Raw genomic sequence first — 23,046 nt, forward strand, 5'->3', positions numbered from 1 at the left:
ATGGCCTTTTTTATGTGCAGGATATTGATGAAAAAATAATGGCTTTTCTGCATAGTTGCTCGGTGAGCGCTCTTTTCTGACTGAAACTTTTTTTTTCTCCCCGAACTTGACGAATGGAGGTCTTAGCTTGGTTGACCGTTAAGGATATTTCTTATTTTTTAGGTCATTTTGTGAGCGTGATATGACGCGTGGCGACTGTCATTCACAAACGTGTCTGTTGGTGTATTTGCGATGATAACGCGGCAGTGGAGATTAAAGGTGGCCACCTCCTATTATCCTCAAAATCTGCTGCAGGTGTCTCTGACTTGTGCATGTAGGATTTAACGCGTACTGTTATTCAGAAGACGTGTCTTTTGGCTTACCGTGGCAGATCCGGCGCTGATTAGCTTTGATTAGCTACTTCCCAGTGACAGGACGGCCACGCGTCCTTTTGTTTTGAAAATAGGCGCTTCTGCTTCACCTGTTGCAGACGAGAGTCCACGTCACAGGCCGAAAGGATCCCCACGAAATCAGCTGTGCTTTAATATCGGCCAGGGGGCATTGTAAATGGCCCGTACGGTATGCTGATTGGCTTATTTTGTCACAATAATTGTTAAATCCGCGCAATAGTCGAAAAATCGTGGTCAGCGTCTCCATTTGAAATTAGATGTGTGTATTATCTTACTGCTTTTTTTCTAATTTATAATTAGCAATCTGTGGGTATGAAGCTGCATTTAAGAATTTCGGTATATTCATTTTAAAAAGACAGTAGAGATTTACAGAAATTCCAAATCTACGCATCATGCATATTTCTGTTTCTTATTTTCTGTTTTGTAAATAATGGAACATCGACCGGTAGCTGTGCATCATAATCACATGTGGTATTCTACATAAAAATGTACAGTCAGAACAGCTTAAATTACATAACAGACAGACATATATAATAATTTTTTTAATCATTTTGTATTTGGTGTAGTTGAAATTAGGGATGCTGTAATGACAATATTGTCAGTAATGGGGATCCACTGAACTTACTGTGATTTGGGGAAAGTTAATAGTAACTCCTTGCAAATGTTTGGTGATTGTGTGTAAATATGGTTTTGTAAATCTTTCAAGGATTAGCTGAAAAGGTTTGTGAACCTTGGCTGTGTAGTATGTATCTTTGCCTGTTGTAAAATATCCATCCGTCCATTTATCTGTTTATTTTCTGTAAGTAATTATTTGGTACATGTTACAGCTACTTGAATTTTTTTTAACAAACCTGTTTACACATGCATACATTCATATTTGTAAATCTTTTAAGGGGATTGAGAATTCGTTTAAGTCAATTGTAACATCTCAATTAAGTCTAATTATGGCTATTTTGAACAGTAGGCTGAATTAGTCGCTTTTGTTGAAGACTGCGGTTCTGTTGTGTTTTCCTGTTGGCGAAAGAAATGTTATGCAGAAATGTGAAATTGCTGGAGTTCGTGACATTTGTGCTTTTTCTATTTTTCTGTCAGTGTTTGCCTCAGTTGTTAGATACTGTTTATGGACTGATTGTGCCCTGTGCAGTGGAGGGGCTTCATAGTGGCAGTACTTGATTGTTTGATTAAACATTGTGGTTCTTGGCAGCAGTGATAGTCATTGTTTGTAGAAGATTAACTGGGATGTAGGGGACAAAAAATAATGAAGATGTCAACAATTTCAGTTAACTGGGTTTGGGCCTTGGGCTGCAGCCAGGGGCATTATGGGAATGCAGTGGTAAGACAGGGAAGGGACTCTCCCAGGGGTTTTCAGATGTTCATGGATATGGGAACATTCTTGAAAAATCTTTCACTTCTTAGCACTTCACTGTAAAACCAGGTGGTATGCAGTTTTTTTGTGACAGTAGTTTTTTTTTTTTTTTTTTAACGGCACAGTGGAAAAAATATATTGCTCTGCTGTTGTGAATGTGAGCCTTAGCTTTGTCAGGACTTCTGTAAGACATGGACTTGCATAACAGTTATGCTGTTAAGTTCTCTTTGTTCAGTTGTTGCCTTTTTGGGTGATTTGATGTTGCTGGATGATTGAATTAAATTCTGTGCCCTCAGTGAGAGTAAATATTTCAATTAGATTTTCATTGCCTCGTCAAATGCTAAAGATGGATGATTCTAATGTTGTTAGATAACCCCAATTGCCCATAGCGAAAATGGCAATGCAGTGTAGCCAGTAAGCGATGGTAGTTTTAGGGTACCTTGCAATTTTTAAAGTAAAATTTAATTTACATATTAAGCAGGCTATACCAATGAAAGTCCAATGGATATCTTGTGCATTGTTGTAGAAAACTGTATATACCTCAAGCATTCTGCGTGAATCAGTTGAATTTGTGTTTCAGTTTTAAGGAGTTTTCGTATCTGCTTTGACTTTCTGCCATCATTGTGTATCTCTTGTTGAGCCAAATGTTTCCTATGCTTTTATGATTTTGTTCTTTTCCTTGTTTATTCATTGATGTGAAACTAATAAACCTTTTCTTCTGTTTGAAACCCTTCACTTACACCATTTCTTTCCAGTTCGGTCATTCATGTTGTTTTTGTTTTTGTTTTGTCTGACAGGGATTTAGTTACTCAGTGCAGATATTTTTTTCTCCCTTGGTAATAAAATGTCTCATTGAGGTTCAATAGTAACTGTCACAGAAATGTGTTAATTAAATGATTGACATGTAACTCATTCAGCTGGGTGGCATATCAGATAAAGGACTCAAACCTCAGCCAAGTGGTAATTAGAGTATAGTTCAATTTTACTTGCAGGGAATTTTTGACTGATCGCAATAAGAATACAAAGTTTTGTTTTGTGTAAAACCACTTGAGAGGAGAACATATGTGGCCAAAGAGGTAAAATTGTGGTGTTTTTCTTATTCTGCACATTTGGTGACGTATATGAGCATATTCTTCTAATTCCCCTTTCTTTAATTGGTGTGATTTGTCTATGACATCGGAGTACTTACTTACCCCATGACTGTCCTTCTGTCTCTTTCTCGGCGGGCAGGCCGGCGGAGGACACGGGTACATCGTCCACGTTCACCGATTTTTGAGGAGAAGGAGATCCCTCCGCTGGAGCTCCCCAAAAGCTCCGAGGACCTCATGGTGCCCAGTGAACAGCTGCTCAACGTGGCCGCCATCTATGAGGTGTTGCGCAACTTTGGCACTGTGCTGCGTCTCTCGCCCTTCCGCTTTGAGGACTTCTGTGCCGCGCTGGCTTGCCAGGAGCAGTGTACGCTGCTGGCAGAGACTCACATCTCCCTCTTGAAGGCCATCCTTCGTGAGGAGGACACTTCTAATACCACCTTCGGCCCGGCTGACTTGAAGGACAGCGTCAACTCCACACTGTACTTCATCGATGGCATGACTTGGCCGGAGGTGGTGCGTGCCTACTGCGAAAGCGATAGCGAGTACCACCACGTTCTGCCATTCCAGGAGGGTGAGGACTATCCGTTTGGGCCTCTGGAAAGCAAGATCAAAGTTCTCCAGTTCCTGGTGGACCAGTTCCTCACCACCAACATCGCCCGTGAAGAACTGATGTCTGAGGGTGTGGTGCAGTATGACGACCACTGTCGCGTGTGCCACAAGCTGGGTGACCTGCTGTGCTGCGAGACCTGCTCTGCCGTCTACCACCTGGAATGTGTGAAGCCACCGTTGGAGGAGGTGCCAGAGGATGAGTGGCAGTGCGAGATTTGTGTAGCTCACAAGGTGCCGGGCATCATGGACTCTGTGACCGAGAGCCAAAAAAGCAGGCCTTATATTCGACAAGAGCCCATTGGCTATGACCGGCATCGGCGAAAATACTGGTTCCTAAACAGGAGAATCATAGTGTAAGTAAAGCACCTTTTATGTCATTTTGAGGTAGAGCTGCTTAAGGGCTTATTCTGAGTTACGTTAGATCAATATAGGAAATCAGGGTTGTCACTGGTTCTGGTGCACAGCAATGCATGGGTCCTCCTTGGTATTTAAGTGTTTGATTAAATAATTATGCTTATTGAACCTACTTTGACTGCCTCTCCCTTCTGAAGCAGGAAGTGGTCCACCAGAACCAGGGGTTGAGTCCTTTTGATGCTGTTACAGACATGGAACATAGCGTTATTTTAACTGGGATGGCCTTAAATTTCTGGCAGCACCTTCTCTGGCTCTAACTTGCTTTGATGAAGAGGGTGGGTTTTTTTGAGGGAGGGTGCTGAATTTATCCTTTTCTTATAACACTTCCTAAGCTCATAAGTACTAAGCAGGCATGACATGAAATTTGTGGTGAATTCTCTCAGCTAGAGGCTGATTCCAGTGTTGGTCCCTCAGTGCTCATTAACAGTGACTAATAACATCACATAGCTTATGTAAATTTTGATTAGGATAAAACTGGCTTGCGGAAATTATTTGTTTTTAAGATGCACTTTATTGCTCATAATCTAGCAGTTATTTACTTGTTTAAGAAAGTTGTTGGCTTCAGTAAGTAGGTATTTGTTTCAGCTAAAGCTGCTGAATGTTAATATCAACAGATTACGTAACATTAGGCCTTGATATAATGGCATATCATTGTTGTATACATGCGTGAAGAAACTGCATTTGTCATTGCTTTGTATGGCGTAACAAGTTTTTAAATAATCACATTGGGTTTAAAGATGCCCTTTTGGACTGGTTATATCTATACGGAAATCTCATTGTATCATATCTAAGTGTTGCAATTTCACAGGTGTAATTAGGTGTAATGCTGTGTAATGTAGTCATTTATTCTGATTTGCGCCCCTGCATGGCAGCGCAAGGAGCTGTCAGGTCGATCGTTCGTACCTCATCTCTTCCACATGCTCAAGGCGGGGGTGTGTTTTAAAAGCCCAGAGTGTTCACATTCTGCATTGTGCTCAGATTCATTTACTCAGAGTTGCTTGTTAACCTGATGACAGTGTGTTTTCTTTTGCTTTTTTTTTTTTATTTAAATGATGCGTCACAATTACAAAATCTTTCATGGCCACCTTCTTACCACGCCATCATCTCTGAGAAGTGCTACATTGTCGCTGTTTGATTTAGGTATTGTGTGCACCAGTGTATTTTAGCAGTCAAACGCCACCATGCTTGCACGTGTGCACTTTTCTGCATGCATACATTCTAACATCCACTGCTTGAGAGGAGGATTCACTCACCATCTATACAGTACAAGCAGCTACAGTTAACCGAGGTTTGTTTGCAGCAGTTGGGTTAAATGTGGAGGCCAAATGCAGTGTGATGCTGCGGGTTTAAAGAGATCATGAAAACCTGGAACTTTCTGTTGTAACTTTGAACATAAGACCAAAACTACTATTTAAAAACTCATTTGTGCTTTTGAAATGATGTATTTTATTTATTTTCTTTTTGAGAAGTAAAGATTGGATTATTTTGCCATTTTGCAATTGTTTTTAATCCAGTTCATATGTGTTCCGTTTACTGGTTTGGTTTCATTCCCTAAAAGGAGATGACTGGTTTTATTGAAGGCCACTTTAGAACAGTGAAATGGACAGCTGCATATGCTTAAATATGTAAAGGTGTTTTTCTCTTTAAAGTGGCAGGAACTGAACCCTATTGTCATGATGAGGGTCCAGTATTACAATCTTTTGTGATGCTTTGTGTCTGGTGTGAAGCGGAGTTTGTGTGGACGGATCACTCGGTTATATGGCCTTATGCAGTCCTGGGGAGCAGCGTGTGGCTCTGTGGGCTAAGCCTGTGTGCTAAGCCTGTGTGCCTGTAATCAGAAGGTCGCAGGTTCAAACCCCACCTCAGACTGTGGGTCCTTGAGCAAGGCCCTTAACCCCCAGCTCCCTGGGCGCCACTTCGGGTGGCAGCCCTTCGCAGACAACTTCCTCTATGAAAAAAGAGCGTAAAGGAGTAAAGTAAAGGAGGCGTAAAGACAATTTCCCTATGGGGATCAATAAAGTATCGATTATTATTATTATTATTGTTTTTTTCCATGATTTTCTTTCCATATAGAAAGCACCTTGGCAGATCAGTCCCCAAGTTCCTCTTCGCTACCCCATTGTTATTTCTGTTGTTTCTGCTGTACATTTATATTTAATTAATCTTTTGTAGCTGCAGTTCATCAGTGAAGCTGATCAGTTTGAACAAGGCAAAGTATTTTCATTAGATATGATCATTAACTGGGTTTGTATAGCCAGTGAATGTGTGACAGCCTTTGTGTCTCTTGCAAGACTGGCATAAACTTTTAAAATCTTTTTCAAATGGTTAATTCATCTCATATCAGAAACTCATATCAGATTAAACTTATTGGGTTTCATTCACTGGACCAGTCAATCGTATTGGTTAAATTAAGAGAGGAAGGTGGGACAATGATAACTTGGCTAGTTTTTAATTGGCTGATGGTTTATAATTTTGTTGTCATGCTGTTTGATTGGCTCTCATAAATTTGGTGACTAGACAGTTTAGTCATGATTTTTCATTGACTCTCAGTGATTTGTTTACTGGCAGCTCCAGGCTCATCCTGAGAAACTCTTGGTGAGTCAGAATAGCTGAATCAGGCAGCATATTGAATAAAATCTTTTCACTCAGTGATGAGATGTGTTCAGAAAGGAAGTAGTTTGTGGCCAGCATTCCTCCAACCCCCATAACCTCTTGAGCATGTAACATTGTAGCCGTTTTCCACTCCAGTATTTTTTTTTCTTTGATTTCTGAAATTCTATAATTAGCAGAACTAAAACATTCGCAAAATATAATTGCTTTGATTTTGCCACATATTTTGGGTATGTCTTAATACGTAATATTGGAATTGAGGTTAAAATGCACGATAATTTCTTGTCAAACGCACATAAAATCCGTACGCGTTCACGCTGTTACAACAATCGATTGCCGCACGTATCGCTTTTAAAGGCGAATGCGTACTTGCATACAAGTTACGTCAGTCCCCGTTAATATAAATGGGCTGTAGAAAAACACAAATGAAAATTGTCTGTTGTGACGGGTATTGAGGAGGACCAGACTACACATGGTCCTTCTGTAGTTGTCACTGTAATGCTAGAATGCTACTGATTCTTTTGAGGTCAGGCATGTGTGTGCATAGATGAGTGTGTTCCCACATGTTCTAACTATATTCTCTTCATCTAGTGAGGAAGATGGAGAGCATGAGCATAAGGCCATATGGTACTACAGCACCAAGGTCCAACTGGCTGAGCTCATGGACTGCTTGGACAAAGAGTACTGGGAGACGGACCTGTACGAGACCCTAGAGGAGATAAGAGAGGAGGTCCATACCCACATGGACATCACAGAAGATCTCACCAACAAAGCACGGGGTAGCAATAAGTGCTTTCTGGCGGCAGCTAACGGTAAGCTGAGCTCTATGCTAAAATCTGGAAAATTCCCTGGGGGGGGGGCTACACGGCATGGTGTGTGGGGATGCTGGTGTGGGGAACATGAATCGTTCTCAGACAGCTTTTTCTCTCTGTTAATGAGAAAGGTCTTCTACTGTTACTGAGTCACGTGGAAGGATAGGCTAGAAGTGGTAAATATCTGTACTCTAAAGCTAAAGGTAACTTTTGGGGGGGTGGGGTGGACATTCAACCCCTATGGCTACATTACCGTTGGTATTTAATCAAAAACATGAAAGCTGAAATGGAAAATAGGTGGGTAACCCAGATGAGAACACAGAAAGCTGTGTTGTGTGCTAAGATTAATGGCTTAATGGCTTTTCAGTTGGTTTCCTAGTAGTGTAGTGGGGACAGTCCTTGTGTTGAAGTCAGGTAAACTCAGCCCTGGGTAAAAAACTGCCTGTTCCTGTGTGTTAAATTTGTAAGAACTACATTCTGTTTGTATTTTTATGAATGGGACTTGCATCCATTTTTAAATCTTCCAGTGGAATACTATGTCTAGGCACGCTCATGGTCTGTCAGCAGAGGGTGGCATGGCCGCCTCCGATTTCACCTGCCTGCCGATGCTTATTTCAAACTTAGAACAGATATGAGGAATCCTGAATTAGCTTGAAAAACAGACAGAGCCATGTGGGGAAAGGCTCAGCGACCCACCACCGGCTGAGCTCACTTATACACTGTCTCACAGCGAGCATTTTACGCTGCCGGTGACATGCGCCATTAGACCTGTGACGGGCACCGCCACAAGCTGCTGGAACCGATGCCGGGTCATCAGAAGGCCCCGCCCTCCCCCAATGCTGTCTTGTTTCTCTCTGTGACAGGTAGTGGAATGTATGGTGGTGCTGGTGGTTTAACAGAAAGGAAAAAGGTGTCAGTTACCCCTCTGCCTCTCCCTCTCTGTGCCCCTCTTGCACCAAATTGGGGCAGGCTGGTCACTCTCTCACGGTTTTACGGTTGCTGTTGCTGCTGCTGCATACTCATCCAGTTGCACTTGCCATTTCCAGCCACCCACAGCTGCATCCCTGTGCTGCCCAGCCCTGTGCTGTCGTCTCTCACTTTGGACTCTGCTGTGCTTTTCTTAGATGTACATCCTTCGCCAAGATAGTTAATGCATTTTAGTACTTTTCAGGTCATTTAATCATGACGTTCTTGTAACTTTTTAATGATGTTTTTATGTATGTTTTTCCCCCTCAAATTGATTATAGAGGATTTATAGAGATTTTTTTTGACCCCTCCAACCCCGTGTACAGTCACTGGTCATATACTACCATCCAGGAGGGCTCCAAGGAAAGGTTTGGTGAGGGGATGGCAGGGAGATAGCAGAAAATAGAAGGGAGGGACTGCAGGAGGGCCTCCCAGTGCTGCTGCAGCCCCCCAGTGATGATTGCCAGTGCCCAAATCAAGCCTCAGTGGGCCATTCTATTGTTGAGCTCCATGGCACCTGTGCACTAATTAGCCCCCTACTGGGTGGGGGGGGGCATAGCAAAAACATGCAGCTTAGCTACCAGCTCCTATGCACCACACTGGGTTACACACAGTGAACGCACATCTGTAGTGCAGCAGGAGTGGCAGCCATGCCAGAGCTGGACCTCAGTCCTTCGGTTCGTAGGTTATGCTCTTAGGGTGTTTTTCCACTGCACCAGGCACCGTACTTTTGGTTCTCCACTGGCGTAAAAACTGGTACCAGGAATGAATGATATCACAACGTGAGGTGGGGTGTTCTGTACTGAATTAGAAAAATTGCTATATTTTTTTATACACGGCTAGGCGATATGCAATGTTAAGACTAATGTCACATGTTATGCACATGCAATTCTTTCATTGCTAGTCAGCTATATTAAAATAAGGCTTTTTCTTACTTTCAGTGCTGTACAGACATTACAGCGCAGGGGGTTAATGTTACCGTGCTGTATTAGTATATTCAACAGAATACTTTTCACATCCCTTTTTTTCTTTTCTTGTCATGCCAGCAGGATCTTTTTTTTGTTCATGTTTTTACAATGAAATCGCTTTTTTCTTTTTTTTCCAATGATTTTCTGAGTTCTAAACTGTTTTTGGGATTTGTATTGTATTTCAGAGGCAGGCTAATTGCATAATCAACTGACTGAGTTTCAAGGATGCCCCCCCCGAAGTACCAAAGAAGTACTCCAGTTGGTTTGGCACGTTCGGTACTGGTACTGGTACTTGACTGGAAGTCAATGGAAAACCAAAAGTACCATACTTGGTGTGTTGGAAAAGCGCCTTAGGGAAGCTGATGAAATGGGCTGGCATTAGTTAGGTTTGTAGTACGTGGCTGTATGACGTACAGTTGATGGGTGATGCTGGCACAGGTGTTTAAGGAATTATCTAGCAGTGATGGTTATATAGAGAGGGATGGGTCCGAGACGAACATTTCAGTGTGTTCTGTCTATGCACCATTCTGAGAAAATGGGATTTGATGACGGCACGGACGCTCCTCTACTTAAGAACTTTCAACTTACGTTCTTTCAGACATACGAACCGTACGTCCAAATTGTGTTCATTGGGCTCCCATTTTCTGTCCGCAACATCAAATTCTTTTTCTGCGCGCCAATTCCGCCTAATACGACTTCCGGCCGCTATTCCCGCCGCGCAGCAGCGTAGCGTGCGTACTCCCAGCATCCTAGGTCTTTGTACTTGCATATACCCTTAAAATGATGTTGAATAACGACGTACAAAGTTAAGATCGGCCATTCGGAACGTAACTCGTTTGTAAGTACGAGAGCGTCTGTACTGTCTGTAGGGTGGAGGGGGTGTCACCAGGTGGTTAATGCCCCCCTTGCCATTTTCTCGCTTTTGCTGTTGACTGGTGCAGTGTATCTGGCTGCTCCCCCCGTGTGGGCGCGGAGGGGGGGTACACACTCACATTCAGACTCACCGTCATTCATGCAGCCTTGCGTTGCAAGCACGTGCTTCCATGCCCCCCCCCCCCTTTAAAAAAAAAAAAAAAAAGGTTGTGGGTTTGAATCCCAGTGGGGGTCCAGCGTTGGCACTCTTCATCAAGCTGCTTCACAGAAGTTGCTCCAGTAATATGCCATATAGCTCTGTACGACTGTGTTAAATTAACAACGAAGATGGGGAAAAAAGATATTTAACATAACATTACTGAGTCATCCAGGTCCCGCCACCCACACTCTTTCGTTAGCCAGTTTGGGGTTTCCCAGGAAGGAGCAGTGGAATGAATCAGGTTTCCTCCATGAGATTATGACGCGTTATGTTGTGACGTGAAGGTTTCTGATACTAGAGTGTGTTGCACTGTGTGTGACTTGGACTGTGGTCTGGTCTTTTAAGGATTAGATTTTTTGGCCTAAAGATTGCTGATTGTGTGTCCATGATGTCATACCTACCAATGAGGTATTTATCCTCAGTGGTTTCAGAAACACCGTGTAAATTTGAGGATAAGCTGCTGTAGATTGTTTTTTGCAGCTTTATGGTCGAGGGACCGAAAGAACTGCTCTAACTGTTTCCAGCTGTTTGTTCCTCTTGGTTGAATGGGAGGACTGAAGCATGCTGCCTTTGGCCTCTGCTTTCTTGGTCAATGTTTGAATGCATGGGGTGCAGGGTTACTAAACCTGTGCAATTTCTTTCCAGAGTCTTAGCGTCACAGTTCCTCCCCCCGTCTCTTATTGAGAAATATGCCTCTCGTCGGAGAATGAGAGAAGTGTTGGTGGACGTTTGTGTGGAGCTGCTATCAAGCAGCGACTGTGACGCTTTTACTTTCATCTGCCTTGGTTCCTATTGAATGGCAGCTCAGTCATATCACTGTTCTTTCAGGGATTTGGCCACATGGACATCATTTCACATAGCTCTTAGGAGATAAACCTACGGGTTCCATGTCAGGTGGCCCACAGGCAATCCTGTCCATTTTAAGTGCCAAATATGTTATCAGCTACCCCCCCCTCCCCCATGTGGGTTATCTTTAATTTATGGCTAATTGTAGAAGGAATTTATGTGCATATAAGGTGACTGTCTTAAGGGAATCGTTTAAGATTTCAATCCTGAAGGTCTGTGGTTCCTTATGCTGGGGACTCCTGATCAGGGCAGACCTGCTCTTGGGTTTTCAGCTGTGCCTTCTTTGAACTCCGATCTTGGATGGCATGGTTTTCCCAGAACTGAGAGGCCTAACCCAGAAAAATCAGAGCGGCTTGTTTTCCAAAAGGGTCTGCGATCAAGAGTTTGTCTTGATTTATATCGACTCGGGAGGGTGGAGGGTTGAGTGCTGAAATACATTACATGTACATCAGCTCAGTTTAGCGCTTCTAGGGTGGATTTGGTAGCATTGATCTTGATGAAATTTGAGAATTATTTGCTGACACCTGCTGGTCATTGTTAACTGTTAATTACTTGAATTACTTAGCTGCAGATTTTTAAGTTCTTGCTTTCTAAATATCCTTTGTCAGTGACTTTGAGTGTTAGTCTTGATTTCCCTCCTGACTTTGTATAACTTTCAGAAGATCAGTGATTGCAGAATCCCCCAAAAGTGTAGTTACTCAGTTTCTCTTTCCTTAAAAAAAAAAAAAAAAAAACATTTTCTTTTTCCCTTAGAAACTATTTCCTTGTAGAGATTTTTTACAGTGTTCTGCAGTTGCATGGGCCTTTCATGTTAGAAAAGGTACGAGAGGCCATGGCATTCAGTGGACAGCTCTGTGTGCGAGTGCCCTCCCAGGATGCCATCCCTGAGCGGCCCCCTAATCATCTCCCCACAGAGGAGATCCTGGAGCGGCTGAAGGCCAAACAGGAGGCGGAGCTGGAGGAGGTGAAGCGCAAGGCGGCGGAGGAAGCTGAGAAGATGAGACGGGAGTCTGGGCCCACTGGACCGGCGCAGGTGGAGAAGACTGAGGAGATGCACGTCACGGACAAATCCCTCGAGCAGGATGACGAGCAGAAGCCCGCGAAGAACCAGGCAGCTGAGGAGGAGGTGCCCACACCAGGTAAGGCAGTGAGATTGGGTGCTTGTCTTCAGAGAGCTATTCCATCTGTTCCTTCTGTCCCATGCTGGGGAGCAAAATTTACTTCTCAAAATATGCCCCCCCCCCCCCCCCCAGTACATTGATTTAAATAAAGGAAGCGGAACGTGAAATAACTTCAAATTGTCAATTATGATTCCATCAAATTCACTACATATTTATTGTGCATGTCGGCACAATGGCATTGTATTCGCCAACTTGTTTTCACTCTTCTTAAGTTAAACTTTGTTTTGAATGCCGATGAACTTGCATGTCCGTTTATCCAGGACCGTTTTAAATAAAACACATCGATGGAATTCAGATTCATGCTGCAGAGACGGCTTTTAAAAGCACGTTTGTATATTTCACCTTTTTGATCTTTCTTGCGGACACATTTATTTACGTTTAACTGTCACTCATTCAGGGATGGACTTGCCGAAGGAGTCCAGTGTGGTTTTCATATTTTCATCCCGTCAGCATCCATTTAATTTTTTAAATGCTGCTGATTTGTCATATAGGAAGCTATGGGAAGGTACATAAAAGAATGGGGGGGAAAACTGGAGTCTTTATATTGTGCATTCCACTGTAGCAGAAGCACCCTCTACTGGAGAGGGAAGCGACAGCTCAGTAGGGCTGAAGCCCCAGTCGCCGTCCCCAGACAGCGTCCTCCTTTCAGCCGCTGAGCACACTAGTCCCACTGAAGGGATCCTGGCTGGTCCCGCCGTGTGCAACGAGGTGGCCAAGGAGGGGTCAGCTACGCGACAGCTTGTGCAGGAGCCGGCAGGTACAGAGGATGTGCTCCCCGGCATCCCATCTGCCACCCTCTTCCCTCAGCGCTTCTGTCTCTCCCCCCCCCTACTCTTCTCACGGGGTGGTGGGGGGGCTCTTTTGCTGTGCTGTGCTGTGCCTGTGTGCTTCTCCATCCTGGTCCATTCGGCTCAAGAGCCCTCTGTCCGTTTCCCAGGTGGGAACGGCACCACCGTTAATCAAGAATTAACAGTGAAAAGTGGAGTGCTTTCTTTTGGCAGAATTAGTGGCAAGCTCACGTGTCACACGCAGAACCAAATCTGCCTCGAATACGGACTGATGCTTGTGTTCCACGTGTGAAATGCAGAAAGCTGTCACTCCTGTGTGCCCAGGGGCATGGCTGTGGGCTCGGTCGCAGCCACTCGCAGCACTGTGCTGGATGCCTGCCCTACAGCTGCAGGACAGGGTGACTTTTCATGGCCAAGCGTCCCTCCAAACAAGAACAAGAGACTGCCTCTAATCTGGCACAGGCTGCATTCAGCTCTGTTTGAATCTGCCTGCACATAATTCACATTCTCATGGCATCTCCCCTTTATGTAAAAGACAGCACCACCACCATCCATGTTTTCAATGACCCACTTATTCTTGTATTCATACCAAAGCACATATGATCGTTTTTTTACTCTGATATATACAGATCCTTTTATTTGACTTGTTTTATTCACGTGTGGGCATGTTTTATACTTGTATATTTTGATTTTGCATGGATGGTAAAAGGGTTTTCATGGCATATATTTTCTCATGCCTATTTGCATGACGACATTTATAGAATCCTCTACTTAAGGAGTACAGCTCAGACAGCTAGTGGTTTCCAGGCCTTTTTCTTTTTTTTTTTGCTTTAAATATGTTGAACTGCTGCTGGTCTTTTGTTGTGTGGCTGACAAATCAGTGGGGTATTGTTTTGTTCCATTGGGCTGTCTCCCCCCACCACTCTCCAAAGGCCCGGGTATTGTTGGCTGTCTGCTTGCTTGGCTTGCTGATGTGCACGTTCATTTCTCAGCTGCAGATCTGTCATACCTTCTGTGCAGTCTGCTGATTGCACACAATGTTGTATTTTAAATATATATATATATATATATATATATATATATATATATATATATATATATACACATACACACACACACACACACACACACACACACACGTGTGTGAGAGAGACGGAGAGAGCTCATTTTTGTTGTGCATGAATGCGACAAACGTGCATACTGGCTGGATGCTGATCTCACACCTGTGCACTAGAGGGAGCTGTTGTCCATCTAACTGCACTTTCATTCAGCTTTTGCAAAGAAGCTTCATGAGAATTCTTCTGCTCAGTATAAATTTCATCCCTTTTGCCCCAGTTACCCATCGTATCATTATTCTGATATTCTACTGTATGTAATGATGTGAGCTGTCCTTGTGTATTTCAAGATTCCAACCCCAAGACAATATAGTATCATCTGTGCAGTGTTTCTTCAGAAGCAGGCTCACCAGGAGCCTCTCTCATGTCGCTTGATTCATCCTCAGATCAGAATTCAGAGTCTGGGTCCCACAGCGAAGAAGGGGTCCCAACGCTAAGCCAGCCCCCACAGGCTGGAGAGGATAGCAGCAGTAGTCAGACGTCTGTCTCTGAAGCCTCCAGAGTCCCTGAGGAGCCAGATGTGTCAGACAAATCTTCCCAGTTGTCTGTCACCAGCCAGGATGATATGGGTTAGTCTTAACTTTGTGATTTGGTTAATCAAAATGCAGGCAGGCGTATGATCAGGATGCATACAAACAGAAGCAGTGTTTTTAGGATGGGAATAATTCTTTATCAAGAGTACAAACCACATGATAGCTGTGAAGCAAAAAGCTCCTTGTTGCATCAACCTATTTTAATAAATCTGCCTTGAATCAGTAGGCTGCTGTTTGCACCTGTCAGTTGTCAGATGAATCTTACTGGTGGTTTGCCATTTAACAGGTGAGGGAAAAGAGAAGGCCAGTGGTGATGGAGTGGGCGTGGCCCGGGGTGCGTCCGCTGCCACACGCATGGTGACACGCCTACGCAACCCTGACAGCAAGCTTAGCCAGCTCAAGAGCCAGCAGGTGGCTGCCGCCGTGCACGAGGCCAACAAGGGATTCAGGGAGGGCAAGGAGGTGAGACCGGGCCCGCCAATCTCGGCGGCTGCCACTCACTCTTACAAATGCACAGTCTGCCAACCATGCTGTTGAAGAGCTAGCTAGCTTTTCCGTTAATGCAAGACAGCCTTTCTTGTTTTGACCTTGTGCAGTTATGTGCTGCCAATCTGGTTATCATAAAGTTATGTGATCGTAAGAGTGGTGTTCTGCAGCCAGTGTGACAGTACTGTTCAGCTCTGTATTGGGTTCAGCCGGTCATCTCAAATCCTCCACCCAGGTCCTGGTAGTGAACACCCAGGGAGACATTTCTCGTCTGAGCACCAAGAAGGAGATGGTGATGAAGGGAAACCTCAACAATTACTTCAAACTTGGCCAGGAGGGCAAATATCGCGTCTACCTCAACCAGTACAGCACCAACACCCTGGCACTCAACAAGCACCAGCACAGGGAGGACCACGACAAGCGTCGGCACCTCTCCCACAAGTTCTGCATGACCCCTGCAGGGGAATTCAAGTGGAACGGTTCTGTTCATGGCTCCAAGGTGCTGACTGTCTCCACACTGAGGCTGACCATCATCCAGTTGGAGAATAACATTCCTGCCCCATTTTTGCACCCCAACTGGGCCTCTCACAGGTAAGAGTTTCTCTCTGTTTGGACCCAGAAGTGTGGGCTGTTGGCTTGTGTGCAGTGGTCATGTGATAAGCATTGCCCCGTTCACGCATAGTCTGTAGTGCACCATAAATGAAATGTTAGGGTATTACAATGATGATGGCTACTTTAATAGATGGTCACAGTCTGGTGGTGTTCTGTGTGCACAGTGAACTTGGTCAAATGTTGTATTGATGGCAGGTCAAACTGGATCAAAGCTGTTCAGATGTGCAGCAAGGCACGGGAGTTTGCCCTGGCTCTGGCCATCCTGGAGTGCGCCATCAAGCCTGTCGCTATGCTACCTGTGTGGAAGGATGCACTGGGGCACACGAGGCAAGTGAGGTCACGGATGACGCAGGAGGGCCTGGTTCTCGCATCTCTGTGTCCATGTTTTGAAATGCAATCGCATCTGAAGACAAATGCAGTGCTAACAACCACTCTCTTTAGCACGCCGTACAGAGGATGTTTACAGAGTCAGGTTTACAGGGAGGTGATCTGCAGTGGATCAAATGCAATATTGTGTGTAAGAAAATATTTATGCAGGACCACTACCTGCTCTGCTGTTCCTGGAGCCAACCACAGGTCTTTCCACTTAAAGAGTAGTGTGTGCCTTGTATATGGGGAGTGGATGCCTTCCTGCTCCGGGCTGGATTGGGCAGGGGACTGCATGGGAGCCCCCTCCTCTCCAGGATGCATGGGGAGGCTGGGGTTTGTTATCTGTGACTCTGCTCCAAAGAAAGCCAGGGAGTTACCAGGCTTCTGATCTCTGTTAGCCTTTTCAGTTGTGGCTTTCTGAAGGGGCTTGGCAGCACCCTCCTAATGGCCTCCCCCCCCCCCCCCCCCCCCGTTCAGATTACACCGAATGACCTCTATTGAGCGAGAGGAAAAGGAAAAGGTGAAAAAGAGGGAACGAAAGCTGGAGGAGGAAGAAACCATGCAGCAGGCCACCTGGGTGAAGTACCCCATTCCCATTAAACACCAGGTCAGTCCGGCCCAGATTCATCCGCTGTTGTCACTTCTGGTAGCTGCACTCCCTGCTGCTGGCTCAGGCAGAGAGGTTACCTGTTATCTGTTTTTCCTTTCGTATAAAGGTGTGGAAGCAAAAGGGAGAAGAGTACAGAGTGACTGGTTATGGTGGATGGAGTTGGGTCAGTAAAACCTATGTGCAGCGTTTTGTCCCAAGGCTGCCCGGAAACACCAACGTCAACTATCGCAAAGACCTCGAGGGTTAGATACGTCTCGTTTTTCTGCTGCTCATTTTTGCCGCCTTTGTTCTTCAGATACCATTTGAAACTTTAATGTCAGGATTATTTATTTTTGCTCGTTTTATTTGCCAGCCGCCAGAAGCACAAAGAGAACCGTGTCATTGGACCTGGACAAAAAGAAGAGCTCAGAAAAAAAATGCACGGCCACTGAAGCACAAGCGGAACGGGGTGCTGTGGAGTCTTTAAAGCAGGAGAGAAACCAGGAGCCTGCGGCAGATTTGTCTTCTACAGACAGTTCACCTACTGTAAAAGTAGTACAGCAGGAGGAGAAGATGGACGGTGCGGTGGAGGATAAAATGGCGATGATAACTGACATCGAGACACAGAAAAAGATAAATGGCAAACCAGTTGGGATGGAAAAGGAACAGAATGCTGAAGAAATGGTTATGGAAACCAGCCTGCCGTTCTCGGACCACGATAATGAGAAAGGTACACATTTCAGTGAAATTAAGTCACTCCATGTCCGTGAGACTTGGGGCCAGAAGATTCCCATGAATGTGAGAATCTGTGAATAATGCTTGGGCCCATTATTACAAATGCAGAACTGACGGCACTGAACAATGTTAGTTACTGAGAAACACGGGATACCATGGTCACAAAGGCATCTGATGTGTGAGGCTGGTTGCCAAGACAAAGAGTCCCAACCTATCCAAGCCAAGATCTGTAGATTCCAAAGTTTTTTTTCTTCTTACCAAAAATAACTTTTAATATCAAAAAGGTATAGTCTGTACTTACACTGACAAATAATAGATAACACTGACATTTCTATATCAGGCTATACGGTGTTATGTGCTCCAAATCATTTTGCCGGCAAGGTCCAAAAATATTCTCACTTAATTGTTCACGGCCAACTCGCGAATAATAAAGCGCAAATGTTAAATTGGCGATTCTGGAGGGCTGACTGTACTGCTGTCTAGCCATGCGTTTCTGTAAGGCCTTTTGTGCATTGATTCTCATTCATTCATGATGTGTTTTCTTTAATAGGGAAAATAGAGAGTCCTGAACCTGGGAACCTTGAAGATGAGATGAAAGAGGAAAGTAAGCAAGGTGAAGAAGGGAAGAAGGACACACAGGCAGAACCCTTGCAGCGGCCCTTCAATTATGACGTTGTGAACGTCAGTGAGGGTTTCCTGCTGCGCACAGCATACAAGAAGAAGGTTAAGGCCTCCAAACTGGATGGGTTGCTAGAACGGAGAGTTAAGCAATTTGCCTTGGAGGAGAAGCAAAGGGTAGAGAGGCTGAAACAGCCATCGCTCGCCAAACCAGCTGGGAAGAGTGTCATTCCCCATTCGGTGCTAAAGCTGAAAGTTGAGGACAGACCTGCTATAGCCACAACGGTACTCACTCCATTTCCTATACAGAGCAAAGGGCCTGACAAAACGGAGGTTTCCACCACCAAGGGGGGTTGTGCTCCCTTGGACAACACACCCAAAGACCCAGAAGGTACCGGAATTCAAAGCTCTGCGACGGCCAGTCTGGGAAACCAAACACTCAATCAGAAGGAAGTTGAAAAACCCTCAACGGTTCCGCCGACAGAGGCCATTTTGAAACAGGATGGTCATCAACATTCCACAGTTGATGCTGTAACACACGGACCTTATCTTGGGCTAGAGCAGCCTGTTAACCGGGTTCAGGGATCGGGGGTTACTGGTAACCTGGATGTAACATTGGACTCAACTTGCAAGGACCAGGCTACAGGTATACAGGGCACACAAGAGGCTCATGTAGTCAAGGAGCACACTGTGGTAGAAGTTGAGGGCACTAATGCAGTCTCCTCTAGTCAGGAGGCAAGTGAGCAGCAAAACACTGGGAACAAGGTCACGTCATCCAATTTTTCTGAACCTCTGTCTGACAGTAGTTCTCCAGCCCAGTCTAAGGAAAGTGAATCACAGGAGGAGAAACCCTCAGTCACACTAGACTCAAATACATTTAATTCTAATTCTACAGAATTCATAGAGCAGCTTTGTCACACTGAATTATTCAAACAGGAAGAGGAAAAGGCAAAAAGTCCCCAAGACAATATTTCAGAAATGAAATTAAATGAAGACTTTAGAAAGGAGGGTCATGAATCAAAAGAGCAGATGGACATAGAGAGTATAGCTGCTAACAGGAAAGATGCCAAGATTCCTGAAGAAAAAAAAAATAACTTCTCACCAGCCCAAGTCAATGGGAAGGACACAACAGAGAGTAATCTGCTGGACTCCCAAGACAGCTCTGATCTGGGTTTGGCCAACAATGTTGAGGCAAAGGTAAACAATCTCGCAAAGGTGAGTGCTGAAGGAGACATCAAAGTTCTGCCCTTGAAGGATGCCTTGAAGCCTCTCCTGAATGGTGACTTTGCCACTGATGGCTCAGAGGTGAAAGATAACAACAGCACATCTTTAACTTCCCTGCCATCCAGTCCGTCTGCTGTGGTTGACGGAGAGAAAGTCACTGTGGCAGAGCCCGACTACCTTCCATCTCAAAAGGTACCTAGGCTAGACAACAACATTGAGACTGTTGACTCCACAGTAACGTCACCACCTTCCATTTTAGGCTCTGCCCCTTCTGGAGACCCACAAAGGACAGATGAGCACAATAGTGCCGAGGCAGAGCCCATGGAAGCTGAGCCTACTGTGCCCAAGAAAATAATCCCTTCCCCAGTCCTGTCTGCAGAGGAGTCCAGCCTTAGCAGTGACTTTGCGGAGGATGGAGCCTCTTCTGAAGCCAAGCCGGACTCCAGCAAGACCATAATCACGCAGGTCACCACCACCACCACCATGTCCACCGAGTCTAAAACGGTACAGATCGCAGAGGTCTCCAGTACACACAATGGCAAACCTACGGCAGTGTCAATGGCAGAAAGCTCGGCAGTTTCCACCCTCACCACCATGACCAAAACCACAGTGACCAAGGTCAGCTCTCCTACACGAGCCAGTCAGGCTGACATGGTGTCTGTGATGGAGGAGAGCAAGACCAGGGTCACCACTACTGTGACAGACTCCTCCTCTGGTCCTGCTGGGTCCTCGGTCAGCACCATGACTGTCAGCACAGAGTACTCTACCAGGGACAGAGTTAAGCTGCTTAAGTTCTCCCGCACTAAGAAGACACGTTCAGGCACGGCTCTCCCCTCATACCGCAAGTTTGTCACCAAAAGCAGCAGAAAGAGCATTTTTGTTCTCCCTAATGATGACCTGAGGAAGCTGGCGAGGCGAGGGGGAATCCGGGAAGTACCCATCTTCAGTTACAGTGCCAAGCCTGCCTTGGATATCTGGCCCTATCCTTCTCCCCGCCCTACGTTTGGCATTACATGGAGGTAGGAAGGTTTCGTTATTTCACCTCTGTTTACTCGATGGTTTTTGCTCACGCCGCTCGTTGTCATACTTTATTTCGCTCTCGTTCCGTTTGTTGTTGCCTGGAGTAAATCTCTCTCAACATCTATGGTGTGAATTTGTAGAGGTACCAATTTCAAACTGACAGTGTTTTTCAATTACCACTTATCCTGGAAGGGGAACGTCTTCATTCTGTTTTTGTTTTTAAATATTCATTGCAAACAACTCCAGATGAATGAGGCGCTCGAACGAATCCGGCTCACACGCACGACTGCAGTGGCAGTGCGTTAGAAAAATTCAGTCCTTATTTTGGGAAGCTGTGCACGCTGACAGAGATCGGTGGTGCTCCTAGGTACCGACTGCAGACGGTGAAGTCCCTGGCTGGGGTCAGTCTGATGCTTCGATTGCTGTGGGCTTGTCTGAGGTGGGATGACATGGCGGTGAAGCCGTCGTCTGCAGGCGGCACCACCCGCACAGGTGAGTGTCTGCAAATGGTTTTTCTCATCCTGCCAAAGAAAAGCCTCTTGAATTTTTTAACAGAGGTGGAGATTTCAGGTAAAGAGAGTACAAATTCAGACCAGCTGAGTGACTGTGATTCTTTATACTCAACCGGTTGGTTGAAACAAAGTTATTAAAAGACCATGATTGTATGTCTGATCACTCAGCGTTTTGTAATTTTTGTTTCTTTGCCGTCACATGAAAACCTGTCTGTGTGTCTCCATAGAAACCTCAGACACTGAGATTACCACGACGGAAATCATCAAGCGCCGAGACGTAGGACCATATGGCATCCGGTCAGAGTACTGTATCAGGAAGATCATCTGCCCCATCGGCGTTCCTGAGACCCCTAAAGGTAATGCTCTCACCTTTCTGCTCTGAGTTTATTCCTGTAATGAGCGTCTCTGCCAGCGTTTCTCAGGGGCCATTCAAGGTTCTGGTATTATTGATCTTCCTCTAAAAGATTTTCGCAAATGCTAACATGAATTCAAAGAGCATTTGAATACCTTGCGTCATGTGCAGCGTTCTCAGTGTCTCCTCTTCGTCTTCTGAGATGTCACCAAATGTATAGACTCTCATGGCAGGGGACTTGGAGCATCTGGCTTGTCTTTTATACAGAAACACCGACACCCCAGAGAAAGGGCCTTCGGTCAAGTGCCCTGAGGCCTAAGAAGCCGGAGACTCCAAAGCAGACAGGGCCCGTGGTGATTGAGACCTGGGTGCCGGAGGAGGAGCTGGATCTATGGGAGATCAGGGCCTTTTCTGAAAGGTGATGCATTCTTTTGGATCCGAGAGCTCTGCGAAGCTAGCTGAAGCTCTTGAGGTATTGAATACCCAGCTTGTAAAATAATGGCAGTTACTGCCGGAAACCCTCTGCGCTAACAATTCTTCCCTTGCATTCGCAGGGTCGAGAAGGAAAAAGTCCAGGCTGCAGAGCAGGCAAAGGTTAGTTAGCAAAAGGGCGTAGTGGAAAAAATGGAGGGTCTCCACAAACCCTCGGGTTTGGCTGCCCAGTAGGTGGGGAGACGAGACTCTTTCCATCACACAGTTAAAATATGAAATCTTTGGCTCATTGTGAGGAGATGTGGTTTCTTGCGTTTTTTTTTTTTTGCTCGTTTTTAATGTCAGTTTGGGCTTTTTTTTCTTTTCTTTTTTTCTGTGGCTGTATCAACATTTTCATTTTGAGCAGTTTCATGTTTCACTGAACAAGTCTGCTTTTACCCTCTGGTGGCTATCATCGGGTTTCTAACGCATACAGATGACACGCCTCGCACAAGAATAGTAGTGGAAGTTACGAGTGCTGTCCGTACCAGCCTGAATACAATATATTCTATTCTTGCTCAAAAATCATTGTTGTACTACATGGGCATTATTTTTAGAATTGTTTTGATTGTTCTAGCAATTATGATTCGCTAATTTTTTTCCATTGTCTTAATTACCTTTTTACTGACCAAAATCTGGTAATACACTGGCACACAGAAACCCTGGTACCATGAGAAGCAGTAGCCCAGAATAAAACCTTTAGCCCTTAGTGAGTAAAATGAGGAAAAACACCTCCGATATACCTGGATTTAACTGCTGTTGTGGATATAATTTGCATCATTTAGTTTCATGTGAGCAAAGGGCTAAATTTCTGAACCGTGCATCATAGAAACGTCTGGAGCAGCAGAAGCTAGGAACCAGTGCAACCATCGCATCCACCCCAAGCAGCAGCCCCAACACTCCTGCCAGCACCCCTCAGAAAGTGTTGGGGGGCACCTTCACAAGCCAGATCACGCCTAGCGGAACCAAAGTGGTGCTGGCTGCCAAGATGGGTTCTCCTGCAGTGACATTCCAGCAGAACAAAAACTTCCAGCAAACATTTGCTTCCTGGGTCAAACAGGGTCAGGGCAACCCAGGTAGGTGACCACTGAAGAACGCGTTGTAAGCACTTGGTTTGAAATGGACATTGCTTACCATTTTGATTAGAATAGTATACTACATGAAAAGCGCAAATGGGGCAATTCCCTTTGAAGTTTGACAGAAGCACGGATCTAGAGCAACGTTGTTTGCTTATTTGCTAAGCTGCCTGCTGCGTGGCCTTATGAACTTGCATAATGGACAGCAAGGTGCATATTTCT

The 23,046-nt window shown here is 45.1% G+C and overlaps 1 protein-coding gene across 10 annotated transcripts in view; it reads left to right on the forward strand.

Annotated features, from left to right (window-relative positions):
* Positions 1–23,046, forward strand: part of LOC125741845 (nucleosome-remodeling factor subunit BPTF-like) — a 40,558-nt gene that overhangs the window by 1,297 nt on the left and 16,215 nt on the right. For 9 of the 10 annotated variants that reach the window (XM_049013270.1, XM_049013265.1, XM_049013266.1 and 6 more), the window contains exons 2-18: positions 2,986–3,808; positions 7,071–7,291; positions 12,058–12,282; positions 12,887–13,081; positions 14,614–14,796; positions 15,047–15,222; positions 15,482–15,837; positions 16,054–16,185; positions 16,705–16,834; positions 16,944–17,079; positions 17,190–17,546; positions 18,102–20,412; positions 20,781–20,905; positions 21,153–21,281; positions 21,545–21,695; positions 21,832–21,871; positions 22,578–22,824. In XM_049013270.1, coding sequence (XP_048869227.1) covers positions 2,986–3,808; positions 7,071–7,291; positions 12,058–12,282; positions 12,887–13,081; positions 14,614–14,796; positions 15,047–15,222; positions 15,482–15,837; positions 16,054–16,185; positions 16,705–16,834; positions 16,944–17,079; positions 17,190–17,546; positions 18,102–20,412; positions 20,781–20,905; positions 21,153–21,281; positions 21,545–21,695; positions 21,832–21,871; positions 22,578–22,824 — 5,937 coding nt within the window. The remainder of the gene's footprint in view (positions 1–2,985; positions 3,809–7,070; positions 7,292–12,057; positions 12,283–12,886; positions 13,082–14,613; positions 14,797–15,046; positions 15,223–15,481; positions 15,838–16,053; positions 16,186–16,704; positions 16,835–16,943; positions 17,080–17,189; positions 17,547–18,101; positions 20,413–20,780; positions 20,906–21,152; positions 21,282–21,544; positions 21,696–21,831; positions 21,872–22,577; positions 22,825–23,046) is intronic. The other variant, XM_049013271.1, reaches the window with a different exon arrangement.

The sequence above is a fragment of the Brienomyrus brachyistius genome, chromosome 5 (genome assembly GCF_023856365.1).
Source record: "Brienomyrus brachyistius isolate T26 chromosome 5, BBRACH_0.4, whole genome shotgun sequence".
In the NCBI taxonomy this organism is placed as follows: domain Eukaryota; kingdom Metazoa; phylum Chordata; class Actinopteri; order Osteoglossiformes; family Mormyridae; genus Brienomyrus; species Brienomyrus brachyistius.